The sequence below is a fragment of the Pteropus alecto genome, unplaced genomic scaffold, assembly GCF_000325575.1.
Source record: "Pteropus alecto unplaced genomic scaffold, ASM32557v1 scaffold3, whole genome shotgun sequence".
Classification (NCBI taxonomy): Eukaryota; Metazoa; Chordata; class Mammalia; order Chiroptera; family Pteropodidae; genus Pteropus; species Pteropus alecto.
Genome location: NW_006442484.1, coordinates 41296561 through 41312139, shown reverse-complemented (window position 1 = coordinate 41312139; position 15579 = coordinate 41296561). Strand labels below are relative to the sequence as shown.

The window sequence follows — 15579 nt, the reverse complement described above, 5'->3', positions numbered from 1 at the left end:
GTATAAAGGTAGGTTATTGATTTGAGATCTTCTTTTCTCATGTAAGCATTTGCAGCTATAGATTTTCCTCTGTGTACTGTTTTTCACTCCCCCACGTAAATTTTGGTACATAGTGTTTTCATTTTCATTTATTTCAAAATATCTTCTATATTCATTTGTCATTTCTTCTTTGACCCATTGGTTGTTTAAGAATGTGTTACTTAACTTCCAAATATTTATGAATTTTTGAGTTTTCCTTCTGATAAGGATTTCTAGTTTCATTCCTTGTGGTTGGAGAAGATACTCTGGGTGATTTCAATCTTTTTAAACGTATTGAGACTTGTTTTATGGTCTATTTCGGAGAATGTCCCATGTACAATCTAAAAAAAAAATGTGTATTCTATTGTTATTGGATAGAGTGTTCTATATAAGTTTTTTAGGTTTGTTTTATAGTGTTGCTCAAGTATTTTATTTATTTACTTATTTACTTATTTTGATCTTACTGGGGCATTGAGGTCTCCAACTATGATTGTAAAACTATTTCTCCCTCCAATTCTGTCAATTTTTGCTTCATATATTTTGAGTCTCTGTTGTTTGGTGCATATGTTTATAACTGTTATATCTTCTAACCCTAACCCTACTTCAAAATACTTCAGTTCAGGAGAGGATGGAGAGCATTCAGACAAATTGTTCAAATTTAAAAAAAAAAAAAAAAATTAACTACAGATTGGCAAACATATCAATCAACAAGCTGCTTCAAGAATGACTGCTTCTAGTAGAGCTCAAAATATAAAGGCAAAGCTACCGAAAATGCCTTATATAGTTAAAATATTTAAGCTGACAATATTTCTGGGCTTAAAATACTTTGAGATTTTAGAACAATTAAATGGCCAAGAACACTGTACTCAGTAACTGACCACCTAACGCTAGTGATACCACATTTTAAGGGAAAAGGTTATGTAACATATAGAAAGATCTCTCTGTTAAGGGCTTCTTCCAACACTCAAGTCCAGGAAAGTGAGATAAAATCAGATTAAGAATCTTTGATATAAATTGTCCTTGCTATACAGATCTACAGTTATATCTAGACAAAGATTTAACTTTCATTCAATACTGATACTTATTAATCTGTTGTATATATTTTGTCTCTAAAATGTTCCAACTGAAAAATTACTTTGATTTTACCTGAAGATGCTTGCAACAGTACAACCAATCCTGTAGGTCGGTCTTCAGAGGAGGGGCCACTCTGTCCACAAATAACACAATCATATACTGCCTCAGAAACCTGTGGTTCTGCTGTGGTGATCTCCATAGGAATATCTGTCTCAGGAGAATCTGAGGAGAAAATTTTCTCTTCAATGAAAATGTGAAAAAAAAAAAAATTTCAGATAATTTTGAGCTTCGATACCAATAAAGTTACATAGTAATAAAATTATGGAAAAAATATCTTGCTGAAATAAAATATTTACTCAGAAAAAGACAAAAAATATAGAGTTGATATAATGAAAGACTTTAAATAATATTTGGTTAAAAACACTTCTGACGTTATATAATTCACATATAAAACTGGAAGGAAAAACACAAAAGCAAAGATATTTGCATCAAAAAAAAGCCTTTAAAATATTATAATTTAAGAAAATAAGGTGGAAATTATTTGTTTTAATTTTCTTTGAGGCACCTCAGAAGGGAAATTTGTAACAACATTATAGCTCTTGGAAAGAAATGGCAATATTTACTACTAGGATAAAAGAGAAACAAACTATTTCTCTTTTATTTTCAATTCTAGTGAAAATAAAAGCAGTAATTATCAATGTATTTGTTTATTCGAGGAAATCATATAGATATGACCATTATATTAATAAAGTAGAACTACCATAAAAAATAACAATAACCCCCTGGTGATATGATGTCATTAACAGCAGGAAATAAAATAGTGAGTCGATAACAATTCTCAGATCAAGACTCTTAAATTCATGAAGATCAGTGATATTGTCCATAGTGGCAAAGAAATAGGCAGAGAGAATTAAGGAAGATCAGGGAAGCAGGAATAATTAATGATTTGTTTAAAAGATGAAGACATATCTTAATAAATATGTAAAACTACATGACAAAAAGAGAAAAGATGTCAAGTTTAGATGTTTTAATAAGAATTCATGCAGATAAACATATATCTGTTATTAAGAGTAACTGAGAGGAAACGGACAGAAACCTAAAATAGAACTTTGGATAATGCCCAGCATTAATAAAAAACAAACAAAAAGAAGCCAATAAGGAAATCAGAGAAAAAACAATACATGAATAGAATCAGAACCAGAAAGCTCATTGTCTATGAAAATAAGATTAATGGGTCAAAATGAAAAGATTTCAAAAGAAAGTACCAAAGGCCAGTAAGATCTGATATGTGATTACTGTTTTTTTAGGAAGAAAATTTTAGTACAGAAAAGAGGGGATGTTTCTGATTGCTCTCAAGTTCAAAGGAGAATAGAGAAATACCTGACTTAAAGTGATGTGAAATAATTCAGTCTCACAGTAAGTGCCAAAGAACTAGAATTTCATTAACTCTACCTCACATACAAAGACAGCTTTCCTTTTTTTATGTCTTGGTACAATCAACTTGAAAACTTCAAGGAAATCCTAATACCAAAATACGATATCAAAGAGGCTGCTAAGTCATCTTTTCTAGAGTTTTTAAAAGTAAGGCTTGATAATCTTCGACAGTGAAACAGTGCTAAAACCATGAAAATAAAACATATGACCTTCTTTCATTTTCCTTCAAAGGGAACAAAGTCCACAACTGTGCAGCTAAAGACATAACCAATGTCCTTTTTTATAATAAGAGAAATCATTAATTAAAACTAGATCACAATACCACTTCTTTCATCTATTAGTAAAAACGCACAAGTTTGAGAATATATTCTAATGAAAAGGATATAGGGTAACTGATACTTTTACACACTGTTGATGGGAATACGAAACAATACAGCCCCTGTGAAAGTAATCTGGCAATATACAGCAAAATTACATATGTATTTATTCTTTGACCCACCAGTCCCACCTCTAAAAATCTCTTACAGATATATTATCAAAATACAAAAAGACACATGCACAAGAATATTCATTATGATACTAGTTGTATAGCAAAAGACTGAAACAAATAAACTGTCCAATAATAGAAAATCATTTGAATATGGAAAAATGGAAAAATCTACAAAAGGGAATACTAAATGGCTAGAAAAAGGAATAAAGACTATATCTATACACTGCATGGTGGAATCTCCAGGTCATAACGTTAAATGAAAAAAGCAAGGTAGTAAAAGTGTACATAGTATATTATCATTTACCTAAGAAAGGGACACAAGCATTTTTATACCTCAATATTTTACATGTATATAAATATATTTATATCACCAACCCCCTTCTTACATAAATGATAGCACACATACATAGTTAAAAAATAAGAGGATAAACCTCAAATTAAACTGTATTAGTAAATAAAATAAACAGCTCCCTCCACAACAACAATAAAAATCAACGAAATTCTGATCTGTGCCAGCTGTTATCTTTATGCCTTGTGCCTGAATCATTCAATCCATCAATCAATCATCAGGTCTGTTAATTCTTACTTTACAACCATTCTCATATCTATTCCTTTCTATCCTATCCCCAGGCTACCAACAGAATGTGTTTAGCATATTGCTAGATACACAGTTAACACACAAAAATATATATCTCTTCATCATCATCCCCCAAAATTCATACTCTCAGAAGATCCAAAATTTACACCAAAAAAATTATTGCTTATTCAATATTTATAATAAAGTTAGAAAAAAAACTAAAGTCCAATTATGTGGGACTGATTAAGAAAATTATAGAAAATGATAATATTAACAGCCAATGCTTATCAACTTATTATGTGCCAAGCATTCTGTTCTAAGTGTTTTAAATGTACTAATACCTTCCATCTTCATAACAACTCTATGAGGTAGGTAGTATAGTAGGTGCTCACTCAAAACTGTCGAAAGATTCTGTGACTTTTAAGTGGAATGACATATAATGAAACCAATTTTACCATAGGCTAATTAATATAAACAAGAGTTAAGTTCCTATGGAATCTCATCAGCGTTATAAGGAAATACTGTTGAACGAAATGATGTTATCTCAGGACCTGCTTGATAATAATCCCTTTTTAACTATGTGGAAACCGATGTAACAAGAGGTTAATTACTCCAGGCAATGGAGTGGTTGAAATACAAACCTTAGGCAGTCAGGCTCCAGAGTCCATGCTCATAACCACTATACCATGCTACCTCTCTAATGAAGTACAGCCTCTCTCAAACTTATAGTTACCAGGAGTTTTAATAATAATAATATAGGGATATTTTTATGTTAAAATATTGAGTAAAAAGGTATGATACAAAATTGTTACTATACAGTACCATCAGTAATATACATGTTTTTTGGATGGTGAGATTAGAGATAAAGTTTGTCCCTTCTTTATGTTTTTCTGTACTGTATATTTCTCTGATTAAAATGTAGTATGTTTAAGATCACCAAATAATTTCCAAAATAAATTCTTACTCTATATTAAGCATCTTAACTAGCACTTGGAACTCCATTCTGCTGCATTTCAGCCCTATCTATCTGATAAACTTAAATGGATCAAGGTTATAATTTAACATCTTGACTCCTATACCTAGATGGTTAGTGAAAATAAATAATGGGGATTAGTGATCAAGAGAAAATTATGGAAAGAAATGCAGAGGTGAGTCTCTTCACATAGGAAACCTGATAACTACAGAAAGGCATTAAACAGATAAGTAAGTTCTAATCACAGAGCAGAAATCTGTTGCATTCAGAGAGAAAAGCTTTTGTCCTTAAATTTTCATCTAATAATGGACTGTATTTGATTAGAAAATTTGTAAAGTACTGTGTGTTATAAATTTGAAATATTCTGAATGTTGTATTACCAGACTAAAAATTTTAGGAGAGCATCCGTCATACATAAAGATAAATACGATAAAGATAAAGGAAAAATAAGAAACAAGTACAGAATATTTACATTGCTACAACGCAGATAGGAATAAGGCAAGAAGACAAAAGGAATCTGACAAATGAAGCAGAGATTGGACTAAGATTAAATTGTATCTTTACTACTGCCAGGTAGTATATTTCATGTGTGGGCCCGGTTTCATGTGTTAATAATATTATAATACATAATGTCACATGCAAATGAAGCAAAAAGTTGTCAGAGGTAGAGAGACATGTGACTGCAATTTTTATCTTGAGCAATGGATGAAAATGGAGTTTCAGATGGATTTCCGGGGTCAAATAGATCTCTTTGGGAAGGGACTGAGTTATAAAGAAAAGAAATATACAAATCTGAATGGTTCAGGATCCCACTGGCATGTCCATGAATAACATAAATAAACCAAGTGCTCATGAATCTATATTACCTCGCCTGTCACCAGTGCAGCATGCAAAAACCAGGACTGGGAGAGAGTGGAGTTCATTATCCTGATAGTTTCTATGAATTATTTGCCTTTGCTAGAAATCATGTCTGCCTGATCCCTCAATTGTTCTTCCTGTACCCTGGCTACTGCCAAAAAAGGTCATACCTTCCAAAAGGTAGTAAGATTTAGAAGAGGGAGTCAATAACTTTGCAGACTAATGACATTCAAATTTATAATCTTGAATATAACAGATCCTTAAGGATTGTTTATCAATCTTTATACTTAGCCTTGATGAACAACATCTCCCACTCTCTTCAGCACCTATTCCAAACCTCTGGTGGCATTCTTTTCACTTAACTCCGAAAACTAAGGCAACCAAGTGATCACCTGAACTTCCCATTTCCCTTATGCTCGGTGGAACTTACCTCTGTCTCCATCTACTCTTTCCTCCTTCCCTCCAGTCTCCTCAGGAAATGAGGTGGTCATTCTCCTATTCAAGACAACACTAGCTAACCAACTAGGTATTCTCTGCTTAACCAATTCCTCAGAAACTGTTTTCATTTTATCTCACTTGAGATTGGGAAACAATATGTAGAAACAATTTCTAAAAGTATTATTAACTAAGCTTTTTTTAAAGTTCTTAAAGTTGCAAACAAATAAACCAAGAGGTACATCAAACTGGTTATATTACCTCCCCAAAACAGGATTGCTCTCAAGTGACTTCAGAACACAGAACTTTGACTCTATACCCTTAGCGGAATATATTGAAGGACAAAATGTTATCTAAACAATTTTAATTTTTTAAAATTTAGTTCGATAATTTGATTGTTGAACATAATATCAAGGTTAGCATTATAAAGCTATTTATTTTGTAGGAAAAAGTAATTTTATTATGTATAATATATTGTGGTTGAATAAGAGAATATTCTCAATCCTAGGACAAGAATGCTGAAATATCTGAGTAAAGTGATGTGATGGTCTATAACATACTCCATTAATAGAGAGACAGAAAATGAGAGAGCATGAGAATAAAAAAAAAAATTAATTAGATGAAGGTTATATTGGTATAGGGAATTTATAATACTATTTCTTTAGCTTTTCTGTATGTTTGAAATTTTATCTAAGAAAAAAATTGCATGGGCGAAATTATCTCATTTTGGTTTTTTAAAAAAGCATTTGTATGCATATATACTTAGAAAAAGATTTGTAAGGATACAGCCTAGGTTAGGAAATCTGGTAGTAAAAATATATTATTTTGTTATTTTGATTATATGTGTTTTCTAAGTTTCTATAATAAAAATTAATGCTTTTATAATAGAAATTTTAACTTTATACTTTATACTAATAAATATTGGTAAGAATATAATTCAAGATTACAGACTAAACACAGGTTTTTGTCTCATGTTTTTAAAAATCACTGAAATAAAAGTAAAGGAATAATGAAAAATTATTCCCATAAGAATATAGAAAAAGGATGAAGTTGTAAAAGAGAATTTCACCAACTAACATATAAAAGATGTCAATTAAATTCCTAAACGATCGGAGGAGATGGAGACATGCTGACAGATGACACATGAAAGAAAACCACAAAAGCTGCAACCACTTGTATATTATGAGAAAGTTACAGAAAAGGAAAAATTGATCTGTCCATTAGAATCAGTCAGTGATGCAAAAGTCAGAAGTCATAAGTATGAAAAGATTCTGACAACAGAATAATTAACAGAAGGACTATATACAGAACTCATCACTCAGCACCCAAATTCCCCCCTCAACCTTAACTGAACCTTGACTGAACTTGCTCAGTTTTCTTGGCACTTCCCTCAGGACAGAAAGTAGTAAAAGAAGTAGAAAAAAGGATAAGTAGTGTCAATGAACTAAATCTTCATCTTTTGTATAAAGTCAACTGATACTAAATGAATCCAATAAACACAATTTAAGAATTCTTTATATCAAAGTTATATCCTGAACATAAACTCCACCATTGATAGTTTAAAAGACACTATGCTAAATCTGGACTGGCACTCTCTCCATATTTCTTCCAGACATTGATTATGTGTGCTTAAATGCACAAAAGTGCAAAAGAAGGTATAGCATATTTGAATGCACATATGTGTATATATTTCAACTAAACACTTAAGTATGGCTTAAGTTTATTTTCTTTCACCATATTTGTCTAAAAAAATCACTGGAATGCAAGAATTGGTCAAGGAAGGGAGTATGCTGGTTAACTAAAGACTGAGATTAATTGAGATTTAATCTATTTCTACAATCTTTGTAAAAGATTACAAATAGTAATCTACCATCATACAGGAAAATGACAATGCCTCTCATACAAATACTAATACTAATTGTAATGAAGTGAGAAGTGAATTGATTTAAAAAAATACTGAAGGGGTGGCAGGAGGAAGCACTAAAAGTATTTGAAAACTATTCTCAAAGATCTTAGGATAATTTCACAGGAAAAAAAGAACAGAATAAGTAAATGCATATTGGTGAACCTCACAAATCTAAAGGGCAGTTTAACAGAAGAGAACAGAGGGAAGATACTGTATTGCTACCATCAGGAAGAACTTTCTAACAACTGCAGCTACTCAAAAACAATGCACTGCCTGTAATAAAGGTCTGATCTTCCATCGTTCTATTGTTTAAATAAAGACCACAAATCATCTGTCTAGACTAGATAATCACTAAGGTACTAACTGAAATTATGAGAGTCCTAAACTAATAAATTTTAACTTACCAACATCCATTGCAGTTTCCATGAAGCTTTTCTGTCGTGAAGCAAACTCTGCAAGCAATTTCTGCTGCCTCTCTCTAGCCTTTTGTCGCCTAGATTAAACAGAAATAAAGTGATAAGCACCAGACATGCTAAAGACTTATCTGCTATCTTTCAGGAGTATGTAATGTATGAAAAGGCCTTGGCACACAGCTAGAACAACCTATTTTCTGAATTATGTCTTAAATTTCATGTAAGATTGTCCTTAAACGTATTCCACTGCTTTAAATTGGTTTGAAAATCAATGGCTTAAATAGATAAAAGTAAAACCCAAGATTTATTTTAAAACATAAAATAATAATTAAAGGAGAAAATTTGAATTTCCAACAACACAATTTCTTACGAATATCTCAGGTGATAGCAAAAACAAAAAGAGTCTTTTTAGCAAGGAATTCACAATTTAGCCCCAAGTACAAACAATAGCAAACTGGTTGCTAAAAGAAGCTATGATGCTTAGATATGAACAGAATCTAAATGACAACAGTCAGATTTACTCTTAGCTTAAGAAGAGGTCTCTCCTAATAGAGAATGAATAGAAGCCAGGAAGTTTCCCAGTTTCTACTAGGAAATATTCCAAATTTAGTTTATTTTGTTTGAAGTAAAGAATATAAAAAGAGTCTCGAATATAACAAAGAATAAAACTCTATTCCAAATCTAAGTATGACTACTCCTTTGGATTAATTCACTATATTCTACTTAGCTTAAGAAGAGGTCTCTCCTAATAGAGAATGAATAGAAGCCAGGAAGTTTCCCAGTTTCTACTAGGAAATATTCCAAATTTAGTTTATTTTGTTTGAAGTAAAGAATATAAAAAGAGTCTCGAATATAACAAAGAATAAAACTCTATTCCAAATCTAAGTATGACTACTCCTTTGGATTAATTCACTATATTCTATTTATATTTTTTTTTATTTTTATTTTTTAGAAGAAGGAGAGTTTATTAGGCCGGCGGAACACGTGAGGCTCTAGACAGCACAAAAGGCACGAGCTCCATCTATTTATTATTTATCCCTTATCTACTTCCAAAGAGTATTTTAATTTGATGTTGGTTGAAAAAATAAAAACAAAAACAATGTAACAGGACTACAACATAAAAATAAAAAAATAAAAGTAAACCAATAAAGAAAAGAAACAGGCTTCCCTAGATTTGGGGATGCTAATAATACTAGTGAGTATAAATTTTTACCCTTGTTAAAATAAAACAAGAGGGGAGAGGGAGGAAGAAGAAAAATAAAAAGGTTAAAAGGTGAGTTATATATTAGCTCATTGGGAAAAACAAACTTTTTACCTGAACGAAACTCAAAAAGAAATTTATCACAGCCCATAATACAATGGACACTAAAAACATAATGGATAGAGTATACTACAGCAGTTTCTTTAAATGACCATTTATTATAGCTATATACTATAAAAGTCAAAGCATTTTACTAAACTGAGATTTTATGAAATCATTTCTATGGAAAATCTAAAAAAATTATCCTATTAATGTGAAATAATTCAAGAATATAGAATATAGAATTTAGAAGAATGGAATGATAAAGGTGATTTTCAGATTATTCACATATCCGCTCACATCCAATTACTGGAGATAATCACAAACATCTATAAAGTCAAGTAGTGTGGTCCACATTACCATGAGAAGGTATATATTTTTGCTAATAATATTCAAAATTGTTTAACACTCTTTTGCTAACATTTACTTTAAATATAATTTAGAATCCACTTAAGAAAATTCACTTTATTATTTTATAACTAACATTAATGTTTTATACTGTTTTTGAGCTAACATATTATTATCCAGGTTGATGACTCACCTTATTATTCAAACTTAACTCTCAATGACACTGGTTATTTCAAAAAAAATTAAATCTACTGCTGCCCTCTCTTCCTTTCCTGAGCATGGAGGATGGCAGAGGGTGTCAAGACCCAACAGCCTGGCACAGGAGGGCATTCTTGTGGGGCAAAAGTATAAGAAATTAGTCACATAAAAGGAAATACCAAAAAAAGTAATATATTCTGAGGATTATGGGTACCAAGTTTCTCACTGTGGAAGAGTTACAAATATGGAAAGAGAAAACAAGAATTACTCCTATGGTGTTGAATTGGGATTATTAGGGTAAACTCATAGTTTTTAATACCTCACTCCCCGCTCTCTCCATCTATCCCTCTTCCTTCCCTCCCTCCCTCTCTGACACACAAACACACACATAATTTTCCCTAGCTCTGTCCACTAAGAGTATTTGAGAATAGCTATACCTCATTAGAATAAACAAATGGATTGTGGTTTCTAAATACCATTCTCTACTAAAAGTAACCAAGATTCCTTCAAAAAATGGCTGATTCCAAATACAAAATGAACCTGGACTATCTTCTTGCCCCAGAAAATAAGAAAATGCTCAAGAATAATGGGGATAAATCAAAGGAACATAGAAACCAGCTAAAGAGACTCCAACTGGTCAAATCTAGAAAAATTTGAGCATCTAAATGAATAATGAACATATGAAATTACAATCAATAAAATAAATTAGAAATCCATAAATCCAAACTGATATTAATAAATGAATAAATTGAAAGCTGATAAGAAACAGGATATTGCAGCATCTCAAAGTATCTCACCACAAAGTACATATTAATTATAAAGTGGAGGAAAAAGGATAATTTGATAGTGAAGAAGTCTGGCAGATATTCCCTTAATCAAGTGATCAAAGTTAATCATAAGTAACAAAACAAATTGAAGTCATGTGACATCTGATGGGATACAATCAAAAGAAAATAGCAACACTTCCTTGATACTCCTGCCAAGGATGCAAAACCTGAATTGAAACATAAGGGGACAGAAGACAAGCCCAAATTGAAGGACATCTCTAACGTTACTGCCCTATAATCTTCAAAAGTGCTAAGGCCAAGAAAATAAAGGAAAGACTGAGGAAACTATTCCATGCTAAAGGAGATCCAAGAGACACAACCAAATGCAATGAGTAATTCCTGACTGCATCTTTTAAAATGCTATAAGAAACATTACTGGAACAACCATCAAAATGGGATCTAAAGATTTTATCATACTCAAATAAAATGTTAATTTACTTATGTTGGAAGGTGTATTGATATTATGTAAGAAAATGCCCTTATTTCTGGGAAACACACACTAAAGTATTTCAGGATACAACTTACTCTGAAATAGTCCAGGAAGTTCTTTGTACTATCTTTGAAATATTCCTATAAGTTTGAGATTTCTTCAAAATAAAGGTTTTAAAAATTAAATCCATCCTCAAAGGACAAAAATTTGCAACCATTGAAGAAATGGAAACAAACAAAAATATGCTGTGGATGCTCAAAGCATTGAGACCTCCAAAAATGCTATAAGCGGTGGTAGCCTTAACAGGATACATGTTTGGTCTACCATATCACTACTCATAATTTCATAAGTTTGAGTATGTTTCTTTTATTAAAACGATCAGTTATGCCACTTAACAGCTCAACTTTGAACATATATATTTACATTTAGAAAAAGCATGTCTATAAAAGAATATTTCAAAAAGCAAAATCCATATATTAAACCTAAGAAAATCTCAAATGTAACTGCTTGACACCAGTATTAAAATGCACTTCTATTCTGCCACAACCACATGAGCCTGGAAGAGTGTAAGCTCCAGATAATTATGGCTGTCACCTTGATTTTGGCCTTGTGAAACTCTGAGCAGAGAACCCAGTCACACTATGCTTAGACTTCAACATAGAGTAACAGTGAGTAAATAAATGGGTGTTGGTTTAAGCTGCTTTAAAAAAAAAAAAAAAAAAGGCATTTCTATACTAGCTTTCTATAATATCCAGAAAGAAAGTGTCATTGTCATTTTTCCCTTGTGAATTTTTTAAATTTAAATCATTTCTTTCTAAATTCGGTATATACATGTAAATAAAGACATAAACAAGTTCTGGCAGATTCAGTACAACTCAGGAATTTCCATTATTACCCCAAAAGTGGAGACATCAAGGTTCCATAATGTGACAATCATTTAAAATTTCATATTTGTATCTTGTTTTCTATGGAGTTAATCTATTATGATGCCAAGCTTTTCTACAGATGAGGTATTTGGGAATGGATCATCATTAAGTGTTTATGAACTATTCTGCCTTTATTATGAAAATTTAATACAAAATCCAAAATAAATTGAGAAAAGACAATGTGAGAAGCATAGTAAGATTCAACTAGATTCATCTTAATCCTTAGCTGTCTCCTCCTGAATTAGTTTCAACTTAATCTTTAGCTGTCTCCTCCTGAATTAGTTGAAACTAATATCATCGTCGTTCAAAGGCAACAAAGTCTATTACAAAAGCCTTAAAAAAATTTAGATTATTTATTACAACAGCTATGGAGCCTTTGTAAAAATAGTATCTGAACTATGTCCTCTAGAATCACATCTATTATAATTACAAAATACCTTTAACCAAATAAACTTTAACTCACAAATGTTTATCTTCCTTAAAAAAAAGTTATTCTATAATCAAAAAAAATTACCATTTTAGAAGTTAATAAAAATTTATTTTCATTTTCAACCTTCTAATGTGTATCGGATCTATTAAATTCTAGGAAGTTATTAATTTAACATTAATGAACTGCCATCTAAATTATGTTAGTTATATATAGCAACTCCTATTTATAAATTGGTATGAGAAATAAGAACTTTCCTAAATTCTTAATATACTGAAAGCTTTTCTGTATATTTATAATATAAATTATCTATAACAAAATTACATGAGAAATAAAGTACAACTATGTATGGGACTAAAACTGCTCCTGATATAGTTACCAAAGATGACCGTTTCCTAACTATAAAATCAAATGGGATGGCCAATCTTATCTGAACTTTTTTTTTTTTTTACGCCTACAGCACCTGGTCTTCCTAGGTGGTCTCCCATCCAAGTACTAACCAGGCCTGACCCTGCTTAGCTTCCGAGATCAGTTGGGATCAGGAGTGTTCAAGGTAGCATGACCATAGACCTTATCTGAACTTTTGCAGCATTAACAATCTGGATGTCCTCCTTAAATTCAGTAATGTACAAAACCAAGCATATCCATTTTACTGCTAAGCATGAGCCTCCTCCTATCCCCCACTTATCTTGGTAAACAGGAATATCATCCAGAAAGGTTTTTTTTAAAGATTTTGTAAATATTATGATATAACAACAAATTAAAAGAATTCTAAAGTTTCAAAAGCTAGAGGCGTAAATACGTTTTAAAACATTACTTAATTAGTAATCATATATTAGAAAGATTGGAAAGGACCGAAAGGAACTAAAACAATCATTCTTATACTGAGAAATATTCAAAATACTTTAAAATTTTTTCTAGTCTCATTTAAAAGTGGATTGATAATCGTTTCTGAAAACAGCAGAATTATTAGATCCCCACAGTAATAACAGAAGTAGCAATTTTTCCAAAGAGGCCTACAAGTTTAGGGCAGTAATTTAATGTTGGGGTCAGAAACTCTCATCTTCGCACTCCCAACTAACTAAAGTATACTGTACATACAAGCACTGACTATGTTTGTTTCCATTTATCTTAAAAAATAATCAGCTACAATTACAGCTGCTAAAATCCAGGTGATTAGCCTCAGATGGCCAAAAATGGATAATATATCAAATCTTACAACTGTAACTAAATGTTCAAAACATTAAAAATAAAAAATTACCTTTCTTCTTTGTCCAATGTTTTCTTCTCTGCTGCAGTTATTTTTTTGGGTGGAACAGGAGGGGTCACTTTTCTACATATCTCTTCAATGATGCGTTTGTTCATTCTGCTTTGCAATGCAGCTTTTAGTAAAATTCTTTCTACTGCAGTTATACCATCTCCATGACTATATTTAGGAATTTCCGGTTGGATTAAAATTTCAATATCATCAAGCCAAGGAGGATAGTACGAGTTTTGTTTTCCTGAGAGTTTGTGGTGAAGTTTAATTAGCAAAGACAATATGCTTTCTTTAATTTCCAAAATGGCTGTAGTTAACTGTGGAGCTGAACCAGGAGCAGACCATTTATTTGAAGTTCTGGGACGAACCACCTGATGTGCTTCACTGCTACTGCGATTGATGATCTCCTGAAACTTCTTTCTACGCTCTGCTACTAAGCTGAAAACTTGAGCTGTACCAGAATTCTACCATTAAAAAAAGAGAGAGAGAGAGAGAGAGAAACGAAGAGAAGTTAACCAGTGTCAAGTTTAAAAACATATTAGTACTATATTTTCCAAGGGAATGTTCGAAGTTTCATCCATATATTTATTTAATAGATTTTTCTCTTTAAGGAAATCTGTCCCCTCACTTCTCTTTATCAAATATTCTTATTTCCACTCAATCTGAAAACAATGAGGAGAAAGGCGATTATCCACAGTAACACCTCTTTTGCAAACTCCTAGGCCTACCTACCAGAGGAAATAAGACAAAGCTTGACTACTATCTATAGCCATATTGAAAAGAAATCATTAACTAAGTTCCTCATCTGTTTAAAGAAAAGCTGTTCTATCCAACATTCATGAAGAATACTATTTACTAACTTTTAGAAGACTGTTACATTTTCCAATTAATGAATCTGAACTGCTAATTAATTTCATTTTTAAGGAACTTCAAAAGCTTGAAAATTACTTCTAACATATATGCTCAAAGTCACTAAGACAAAATATAAAGAAAAATCAAATTGATGTTTCATATTTGAAAATATGAAACATCATATTTGAACAGATTTTTTTAAAACTATTTTTCTCAATGATTTACTTTCTAAATAGCCTTTTTGCTAAAGCAGTCATACTGCATTAGGGCTATTAGAAATCATCTTTTAATTAAGATACAGTCAGTTTAATGGATTTCATTTATTTTTTTAAGCTAGAGTAGAACGGATGTTCCAATATCAGTTGAGCATCTATAAGTAATATATTACACAGTATTTTTCAATATCCTAGCTGTTTTTCAAAGTACTCTCTACAATTATTAGAGACAAAAGCTGCATCTTAGAGGGATTCCAATATTTTAATCAAAATTCTTCATGATGTTCACAGCAAAAACACACTGTCAAAGACAAAGAAAGCTCCTAAAAATGGACTCCAAGAAATGTGTGATTCAATGTTCTTTATTCACAAAAATGTAGACTGTAGAGATTAGACATGTTTAAGGTATTTGGGATGTCACTTCAAGACATTTCTGCTTTTTAAAAATTAATTAAGCTACATGCAATGAGAGAGCTGATTTTCAAAATGAGTCCAAATATACAATATATGGAGTTTAAGACTTTGGGACTTATTTTATCAAAGTTAATTAACTGCCATAGAAGCAAAAAAAAAAAAAAAAAAAAATTTAAAAGGGGGATTGTGCCCGAAAAAAAAATTAA

At 31.4% G+C, this 15579-nt stretch overlaps 1 protein-coding gene and 1 non-coding gene across 7 annotated transcripts in view; both read right to left on the bottom strand.

The window, feature by feature from the left end:
- The window catches only part of UBR3 (ubiquitin protein ligase E3 component n-recognin 3 (putative)), a 187104-nt gene that overhangs the window by 71874 nt on the left and 99651 nt on the right, over positions 1 to 15579 (bottom strand). For 3 of the 6 annotated variants that reach the window (XM_025039283.1, XM_025039285.1, XM_025039284.1), the window contains exons 23-25: positions 13896 to 14356; positions 8170 to 8258; positions 1165 to 1332 (exon numbers count right to left, since the gene is read on the bottom strand). In XM_025039283.1, coding sequence (XP_024895051.1) covers positions 1165 to 1332; positions 8170 to 8258; positions 13896 to 14356 — 718 coding nt within the window. The remainder of the gene's footprint in view (positions 1 to 1164; positions 1333 to 8169; positions 8259 to 13895; positions 14357 to 15579) is intronic. The other 3 variants (XM_025039286.1, XM_025039287.1, XM_025039288.1) reach the window with 1 other exon arrangement.
- LOC112470587 lies at positions 13086 to 13204 on the bottom strand. Its single transcript, XR_003043029.1, has one exon. It is a non-coding gene; the product is annotated as a 5S ribosomal RNA (ribosomal RNA).